Here is a 10,134-nt window from a genome sequence, read left to right as displayed (position 1 = left end):
TTTTTTGAAACCTTTTAATTCTTTTAAGTAATATACATCAAAACATATATATATATATATATATATATATGTGGATTTGGAGTAATAATTAAGAAAGTTAAGAATGATCAATTGAACAAACTGTATTTTGTTGTAGAAGATCAAGATGATAATAAAACATATTAGCCTTTTTCAAATAGATTTTTGTAATGTGGCTATTTCTAACATATATTACAAACAACAAGAAGAAAGGATGTGAGACCATTTATCTTCATTTTATTGATTTAGGACAGAAAAGTGATTAAAAAGACAAAATTTACTGTGGTTACCCTCAAAATAAATAAAATGAAATTTGTGGTTCCATCCAAACTCATAATCTTATGATATGGTGAATGAATTGAATGGCATCAAATCAAGTATGACATGATTATTATGTAAAAACTTGAATGCTAAAAAGACTGGAAAAAGGAGGATACTTTTTTTAGGATATATATCAAAAATATTTACAAACAGATTGAAGAAAACCCATGTTCCAGTGAATTAAAATAACATAAATTTAACCTTCATTGTTCTTAACTGGCAAGGCTTTCTCCAAGGGAAGAGAAAAAGGTCTCTTAGAAAGCATAGTAATAAGCAGAACTAGTACTTCAATTGTCATGATAATTAATGAGCAGTTGATCGATCTCCAAAGACTTGTGTCAACAAGTCATATTGGTTGGCATTCGAAGAAGTCCCTAGCTGAGAGGAGCTAGATTCTGATGCTGGTAAGGCATGGTTGTGCACCCCCTTATATACTACTTTAAGATTGTTGGGTTCTGAGGTTGACCACTCAGCTCTCTTTTTTGCAGAACAACTGCTCCTTTGGCACTTGAAATAACTTCTGAGCATATATAAATTATTGAAAGGCATGTAATGACATGCATTAGCATAGGTCATAGATCAATATATATATATATATATACACATAAAATTTGATAATTGAGAGAGAGAGGGATTTGAACTTTGGATTTTTTTGTTAGAAACACAAGGTTCTTGGTGCTCATAGATCAATATATAGTTTAGAAAATATTGGAAATTAAGTTGAATCCCTAGTTGTTCATTTTAATCTCTGCATATACCAGCTAGCACTTCTTTGTATTTATAATGTATTTACAAAATAGTTCATTCAAAAATAAAATGAAATCATTCATAAGGAGATGATCCTATTACCTCATTTTACCAATATTTTTGATGAACTTTTGGCCGTACTTTCTCCATTCATATCCATCTTCAGGTAACACCAATCTATAGCCTCCTTGGTCCATATCTTGCTCTTCTGTATATCCCTCCTCCAATATTTCCCTAGTGGAAGATCACAAGGATCAGATTAACATATTCTCTCATACAGTCACTGCATAAAATGACTACACACACTTATTTTTATATATTGAACGCATATGTATGAGCCTATAAGCATGTATAGGTGTGAGAAAAGAGTGGAGGGAGAGAAATTTCAAGTATGGTTTCCCATATATTTAAGCAATTACGTATAAGTGAAAGATATATATGCTTTTCTTATCATTCAAAACTTTCAAGAATGCATCCAATCATCATCATATAGGGCAGGCGGATAATGAATTAGTAGCTGAAAAAAAAATGAACGAATGAAGCCAAAAAGTAAAGCTGAAGTGCACCTTGATGATGAAGACGATGATATATATATATGGTGTGGGTGGAAGAGGAGCATATGTGGGGGCGGATCTGAGTTTAAAATTACAAAACCTTGCAATACACAAATGATTAATTTGTTTTTTTACTTATCCTATACAAGTTGGATCCAAACAAGGAAACACAAAGTTGATCAAGGAGAGAAAAACACAGTATTTGGTTCCAATAAATCAAGATCCGTGCACCAAAACCAACAAACTTGCATCGTAGGTACATTTCAAAGTACCTCCATACCTGTAGTACATCCTTATTATACATGCACACATATATAGAGAGTTAGAAAGCAAAACTAAAAAGAACAAAAGGGAAAAGCTTGCAACCAAATTTCCATGATCAAAGACGCACTAGATCTAATGTATATATATATAAAATAAAATAATAAAAAACTCAGGAAAGATTTAAAAAGTAAAAATATAAGAGATTTAAGGAAATTTCTCAGAAGATATAAGGAAAATGAAAAGAAAAACTATAGTTGAAAATAATCTTTGCCCTTTTGACATTTTCTTTTTCTTTTCCTCCGACCTTCTAAGACTAAGAAAGTTAGAGAGAAAGGAGCAAGAAATGTACATGGAGTCTTGTCTAGTTTGGGAAGCTTCACTCATGGTAGCTGCTCTCACCCAGAAAGAGCCAAAAAGTATTCAGCTTATTACTACTAGCTGTTTTGTGGAAAAATGGATGAGAAAGTGAGAGGAAAATGTTGTTCTCTTTCTATGATGATGGTAGTGATATCTCTTTCCTAGGGCCAGTTATATTATTTTCAATGGGAACAAACATAGAAAATACAGAAAATTTGTCAATGTCATTCTACAATAATAATATTTCTTGGGGTTAGTCATTTTTCCATGGTGACAATATTACCCAAATTAGAGAAAAAAAATTCTATTAAGTAGGAGCCCATTTTTTCATGGGATTCCTATGACTGTGTGGTGAAACATTTTCCACACTTTGATATAGATCATTCAACCAATGAAACTGAAGGATGTGGAACAACATGGATCATTCCTATTGGACCACTTGTCATTCTTAAACGTAGGTGGCATGGAAACTTTGGAAGACCATGGTTCACCATATCATTAAGAAAACAAAAAAATGGTACAATATAGAGGTGAATGGATAGAACCGATATCTTGATTCCTGACCAAGCACTTGGAAAACTATAAACTCACGTCTCCTTAATGACATCAGTACGTATTAATTTGTCACCAAACTTACAGTTTTTTTTGGAGGGGCACCAAACTTACAGTTTAGCATAAAAAAGTAAAAAAAATTGTTACCAAACGGTCCAAACTTACAAAATTTTAATTTTTTTTCCTTTTGTTTTTAAAGGATTGAGTAAAGAAATTCTCAAAAAAAAAGAAAAAGAAAAGGATTGAGTAAAGAATGTGATGAGTTCATGAAGTTTAAACTTTCTTTTTATATCTCTCTCAAAAAAAGAAAAAAGGAAAAAAAAAAACTTTCTTTTTTTCTTTTTTTTTGAGAAAAGAAAAAAAAACTTTCTTTTAATGAACACAAATGCTGCAGTGCCGATATTGTTTGAGTTTGGATTAACTTTTTACTAATAAGTTGAATATGTATTAAAAATGAATAAAAGGTATATTTATATTTGGAAAGATCGAGGTCTTAAAATATTGTACATAAATAAATAAGTTGATAAATATCACCAAAACGTTTGTAATAGCTATTCTTTAAGTTATGCATTAGCTTATTAAAAAAAAGAAAAAAAAAAGATTCTCCAATTCATTTTAATGTATTAGTTCAAATTATTTATGAAGAATTTATTATTATTATTTTAAAAAAGCTTGTTTAATATATTATCATTTTATTCAAGCATATAAATTTGTCATTTATTCGAATTTATATTTGTGGAGATTTTTGAAATTTGAATTAAAAAATTCAAGGTAATTAATTAAGCTTTAGCTCCATTAATATTTAAAACTCATACGCTACTTTCAGTCTTAAATTAAAATCACTTGCCAAAAGCTTTGTAGTTGAATTGGTACCTCCCCATGCACAAAGTGCTTGGGGGTTTAGAGGGGAAAAGATTTGAACTGCAGGGTTAGCAGCATGTTGTAATTATCTTTAAAAAAAAAAAATTTAAAATCACTTGGGGAAAAAAGTGTGCTAACTTCATATTGTATAAAATGAATAGCAAACAAAGATGACCATGATAAGGTCACTTTATGTATTAGAGTGCCTAGTCCTAGTGACTTGGACAATGAAATCGAGAAAATCATTTAAGAGAATTAGTTTTACAAAGCAATATAAATTTTAAAAACTATAAGAGGAAGGGGGACTCAGAATTCCTAGGTTAGAATTTTCTCGCCTAAGAGTTACGACAAACAAGAAAGCATGCAAATAAGAATTATCGATATTCTCACTTATTTCCAAGGTTAACCTCAAAGTGCATGCTAGCAAAATAAATTGGTTTCATGAAAATATTTTGATGCTTAATTTCTAGTTTTCTAGTATTAATTTTCCTTGGCCTTGATAAGTAATAATATGGAACCAACTACCAAGCCTATACAACTTCTTTTTGAGCCAGTACAAGACCTAAAATCAAAACTTGTTCACAAACTTACCAGGATTCGAATTTTGAAATAAACTGTACAATTCTTGACTCATTCTTTTTGGATGAATTGGAAGCAAGTAGCAACGTATTAATATAAATGTTATTTTTTATATATAGGTATTAGGTAGATAGAGAGTAAAGGAAATGTAGGGTTTAAAGTTTGAACTTTCAACCACATACATTATATACTAATTAAGGAGGTAAAACACAGGCATGGAAAACTACAAGAGATGATTGTTGGGTTATCACTTATATTCAAGAGTAATGCTACAGATATAAATTATTTACAATATTTTTACAAATTGTTGATGTGGCAAACTTCTTACTGGATTTCATCTAAACATACTATTAACATCACTTTTTCATTTGAATAAATTAATTCTAATTCAATTAATTAGAATTAAGAGATAATCACATGATGATAAATCCTAGTTTTTGACCTTGAAATTAATTTATACGTTGAAGTTTTATTGCATCATTGTACACCTTATCATTATAAGATCAGTGTCATATGAACTTTTTAAGTGAGTCTTTGTCCACTAAATATAACAAAAATTCTTGAGATCTTTTCATACATTGAAAAGACCCTTCATGTGATTGCTTCGGCTTAGCATTATATTAATACCAAAAAAGAACCCTACAAAACACATTTTCTTATCTTTTTTAAGATTTTACATGTAATTATGTTTGTTTTATGATACTTTTAAGTCCCAAAATATTGCGTAAAGTCTAGGTAAAAATAGGCTATGTTTTAAATTTGTAAATTCCTTCTTTTATAGTGGATTGTCTTATTTGGGTTGTGTCACTCTGTAGCGGTTTTTCACTTAAAAGCGTTCTCTACTGATTTTCTACTTCGCCGCCATATCATTGTATTGTCTGTTGCTATACAGATTTGGTAACTTTTAGGTTCTATCGATTAAATTAATATAACTGTGATCACATAATTGGTTTAATTAATAATAAACTGATAAATCTGCTGCATAATGAATTTGGGGGCTAAACCGATCTTCTCAATTGATATAAGGGCAATTAAAACGCACAGGAGTGTAAACTGTAAAGTAGACAATTTTTTTTCTTTTTCCTTTTTTTGAGAAAGAGTGTTAAAGTAGAATAGGACATTGTACTTAATTCTTTACTTCATGGTCTGAAGAGTCACACGGGTTATCATATATGTGTGCACTTGAGATCAGTACGTGGCGGAGTCACGTTGGTGCCGGGGGACCTTGGCCCCCCCCGGGCGCAAATTATTATTATTTTTTATTTATTTATTTATTTTTTAAAATTGAAACATATGCACTCATAAATGAAATATCCCAAAATTTTAAATGATATTTCAAAGAAGGTACCCTTTTAGCCTCCATCCTCCCTGTTTTCACCCCAACCAAACACACCCTTAGTTTTCTCCTTCTGTCTCTCTGTCCCATTTGCCTTTTCCTTCTCTTCTTTACTTCAAGTAATTGATACTTAAGGTCCATTTGGTTGGAAGAGTGAAAAAGTGGGAGAATGGAAAATTAGTGGGAGGATGGAAAATATTTGGTTTTCCCTCATGTGTGTTTGGTTGGAGGGAAAAATGGGAGGATGGAAAATGTAGTTTATATAAATTGACTATTATGTCCTTGTTATATAATAGTGGGAAAGTGAGAGGGGGTAGGTGAGTGTAATAAAGTGGGGGTATTTGTGTAAAATGCATTTCTCATCACTTTTCCCTCCTCATTTTCCTTCTAATTTGGGAGGATAAAAAAAGTGGGTTCAGAGGGAAAACTTTATCCCTTATTTTCTATCTCTCCTATTTTATTTCCTCAACCAAACAGTGGAAAACAACATTTTCCACCCTATTTTCCATTCTCCCTGTTTTCACCCCAACCAAACACACCCTTAGAGTGTGTTTAGGAAGTAATGAAACCTACAATTTATTAGAGTTTTTAGCTTTTTTTTTGTATTATTCATGAGTCCTATTGTACAATTTAGTTAATTTTTAGTTTTTTTCTATATTAGTTTTAGCAAAAAAAATTTAGTTTCAGTTAAATAAGTTATTTCCATATTAATGCTTTACAATTTATAGAGTCCAAGACCTCTATACTACTTTGTCTAATTCCAATACAATAAAGCTATTAAGAAATGACCACGTGTACGGTTCAAAAACATACACGTCAAAAGTAAACTTGATATATCACTATAGTAGCTTAGTTTACTCCCACGTGTGGTATGGATAAAATATATTAATTACCACAACTTATTTCACAATTTTTTTGTTACAAGATGTAGTCAAGTAGTGAGTCTTTATATAAGTAATAGACAACCATTCATAACCTGTAATGATAAAATTGTGGCAAAAAGTTGTAAAATAATTATGGTCCTAGAACCATTATGGCTTGTCTTCATCTATTCTTTTTTTTAATTGATAAATATATTATATTATATAATGTATAAATACAATAACTTATTATTAATTTGAAAAAATATATTACTAGATATTTTGATTCAATTTATTTTTATGCATTTCAATGATTGTTGTCTAATTTTTAGCCAGCTTTTAACCTATTAATAATATTCTTTTATTTTAATCATTATAATTGGTGTGTTGTAATTTAACTCGAAAACATAAGTCGACATACAATTTAAAAACTGTATTGAGTTATAAATTAATCCACTTAACTATATTATATATATGTATCACAAAAAAAAAAATGTATTGTATATTGAATTGTGTTTATGATACTACTATATATTTTAGATAATTGTACATAGTATGGATATATATTAAGAAAAAAATAATGTAATCCTCTTATTCATTACTTGGCCTTCCAACTACAAATTCTTGGCTCCGCCACAACTGAGATACACACGCATTATAGAGTTTTTTTTTTTTTTTTTTTTTTTTTTTATTTTATAAATTTTATAATTCTATAGTTAGAATGGATAAGGAAGAATTTAAATTGTAGACGTCTCAATTAAAAACTTGAGTTACAAAGCACTTGGTACATTAGTCATTAAGTGGATAATTGAGCATGTATAATATGCATGCTAAGATGGAATAAGAGAATTCTAAACTAAAAAAAAGAATTAAAAGTAACAATTTCCTTTCTAAAAATTTTCTACATAGGATTCTTCACTTGTTTCCTAGTTAGGCTCACAGCCCCCCCCCCCCCCCCCCCCCCCTTCCTTTTCTCTCCAACATGCTTAACATCTATCTGCCCCATGAATCATAATTTGGTCATGAGGTTGACAAAACTCAGGTTTGCTGTTAATTTGCACTTCTTGGTGATGTTATAGACATATATAGCTAAGTCAACCTTAAAAATTTTGAGTAACACTTAATCACTTTACAATAGGGGGTGGACAATGTTTGGGTTACCACATCTCATGTTTTCTTATTTCGTTATCCTATGACATCATAACACTTATTTCAAAATACACAAACCGTACATTCAGTCATAATATTACAAATTTCAGAAAAAATAAATCAATAATGATTAAAAAGATCACCTCCCAATATGGTATCCAACAAGGATTTGCCTACCCCAAAGTAATGGATACCAGCCAGAATAATCTCCAATGAGTCCTTCGTTTAACTTGGACATCTCTAAAAGAGAGGAGTTAAGGGGCTGTTTGGATTCATTTTTTCCATCACTCATCACTCATAACTCATCACTCATCACTCATAACTCATCACTCATTACTCATCATTCTAAAATACCATTTTTGTTTGACACCATCACTCACTTCCCATTACTCAATATTTTTCACACTATTTGTGGGTCCCATAATTGTCACCGGTGCAGCTTTTTCATTTTTTTTTTTCAGTACCCAAACTCACTGAACCCAGTGAAAAAAAAAAAAAAAAAAAAAAAAAAAAGAACCTAACAGCCAACCCAGGAAAAGAAAAAAAAAAGAAAAAAAAGAACCGATCAGCCAACCCAGGAAAAGAAAAAAAAAAAAAAAAACCGAACAGCCAACCTAGGGAAAAAAAAGAAAAAAAAGAAAAAAACCGAACAGCCAACCCAGGAAAAGAAAAAAAAAAGTCAAAAGTGGTCAAAAGTTGCGGCTGCGGGTTCCCTATGTGTGTTTAATTACAATATTGTCATTGAGTTATGAGTTATGGAAACAGAGTTATCGTTTGCTAAACAACATTTCTGCTATGGGTCCCACCATTTTTGAGTTATGAGTTATAGAAACTGAGAATTGAGTTATGAAAATTGCCAATCCAAACAGCCCCTAAAGTTAAACATATCACCCTGAGTTGGCTATGCAATTGGCACTTTTGAGTCTTGACACAAACAAAACCACTAGGAGTAAACCTTGTAATTTACTTTGACAGTCTTTTTTTTTTTTTTTTAGATACTATAGAATTTCAACATATGGCCGTTCCATAACCAAGACATTAATTGAATATTGGTGTAGGATTTTTTTGAGAGAGTTTCAATCTATAACGTCCATCAGAGACTTTACCAGTTAAACTAACTGGAACCCACTTAGTATAGGATTTAAACTTCAAATCTTTTACAATATTCAATAACTACCGAGTACAACCTACTCTTTTTCATGTGTTGTATTGTTACTATTGTATCCATCTTGAGGTGTAAATATTAAATACACATCACAAGATAGTATTTTGACTCTTCGCTTGGCAAAGTATTTGAAAGGCTCTAAAAAGGGACTAATCTAAGGAACACAGTCAATGGAAAATTCGGAAAAAAACCAAGAGTGTAAAATTCTACACCTCTTGTACATATGCAAAATTGAATCTCCTAGAAAGAGAAAGACAAGCAAGTAGATTGGATTAGAGCATTAGTATTGGTGGAGGCATTTTGCTAAAATACTAAATTTACCATCAAAATATAGCAAAAATGGGCTGCATCAGTGGAGCCAAATCTATATTTTTTTTGTTGCAGAGCTATAGTGTAGTAGTTAAGATGGTGTAAAAAAATATATTATATTGAAAGATATATTATTATATTGTGTTGGTGGTTGTGGTTGTTGTTAGGGTCGGCTGAACTATGGATGCAATTGATGCAATCGTCTAAGGTCCACAAATAGAAAAAAAAAGGCCCCCACTTGTATTAAAAATATATATAATAATAAATTTTAATTAAGGAAAAAAAAATTTAAGTCCTTTTATTGGCCAATAGAATGAATTAAAAATGTCTCATTGTATCCTAAAATACAGAAGATTAAAAAGGAAAAGAAGGCCCCAATTGTAAAAGAAAAAAGAAAAAAGAAAAAAAAAATCTTTTAATTAAGGAAAACAAAATTTTAACTCCTTTTATTGGTTAGTAGAATGCATTAAAAATGCACAATTATATCCTAAAATACAGTAGATTAAAAAGGGAAAAAATAGTCAAATTCAGCTAACAAAATTAAATTATAGGAGACAGATTCATTAACTCATTCTTGAAATATGCTAAAATCAAAATTAATACCAAACAAAAGAAATAAGAAGAGATTATAAATTTCTAAAACAAAAGAAAAAAAAAAAAAAAACTCTCAATCTCTCTATCTTTATGTCTCTCCATCTATATTTTCACCTTTCTTTTCATCATCACGAATCTCTTTTTTTTATGAGCTTTCTTTCTTCACTATGAAATCAATTTGCAATAGCTTCACTACAGTGGTGTACCGTGAATGGTGTGTGTGTGAGCTTCACAGTGTACGTGTTAGCCGGCCCTAGGGGTGCTTACTCTCTCTCTCTCTCTCTCTCTCTCTCTCTCTCTCTCTCTCTCTCTCTCTCTCTCTCTCTCTCTCTCTCTCTCTCTCTCTCTCTCTCTCAAAGAGTACTGAAGTACTGATTTGTGATGACCTTTAGCTTTTTATTCAATTTTTCAAAATAATAATAATAATCTGCACTACATAGCTGACTGGACAGATTATTGCACTACACA

The 10,134-nt window shown here is 30.7% G+C and overlaps 1 protein-coding gene across 2 annotated transcripts; it reads right to left on the bottom strand.

Annotated features, from left to right (window-relative positions):
- Positions 1-438: 438 nt before the first annotated feature.
- On the bottom strand, positions 439-2,433 carry LOC126720692 (probable WRKY transcription factor 3). 2 transcript variants are annotated; one of them, XM_050423456.1, is made up of 3 exons: positions 2,254-2,433; positions 1,189-1,320; positions 439-859 (listed from the first exon to the last, which is right to left on the bottom strand). In XM_050423456.1, exons 1-3 carry the CDS (start codon positions 2,286-2,288, stop codon positions 643-645), a joined length of 384 nt encoding a protein of 127 aa, XP_050279413.1. In that variant the 5' UTR covers positions 2,289-2,433; the 3' UTR covers positions 439-642. The 2 variants fall into 2 exon arrangements, with proteins under 2 accessions (XP_050279413.1, XP_050279404.1); XM_050423447.1 differs by lacking the exon at positions 2,254-2,433 and adding an exon at positions 1,653-2,048.
- Positions 2,434-10,134: the final 7,701 nt, after the last annotated feature.

Source organism: Quercus robur, chromosome 1 (genome assembly GCF_932294415.1).
Source record: "Quercus robur chromosome 1, dhQueRobu3.1, whole genome shotgun sequence".
Classification (NCBI taxonomy): domain Eukaryota; kingdom Viridiplantae; phylum Streptophyta; class Magnoliopsida; order Fagales; family Fagaceae; genus Quercus; species Quercus robur.
This window is presented reverse-complemented; position numbering and strand designations above follow the sequence as displayed.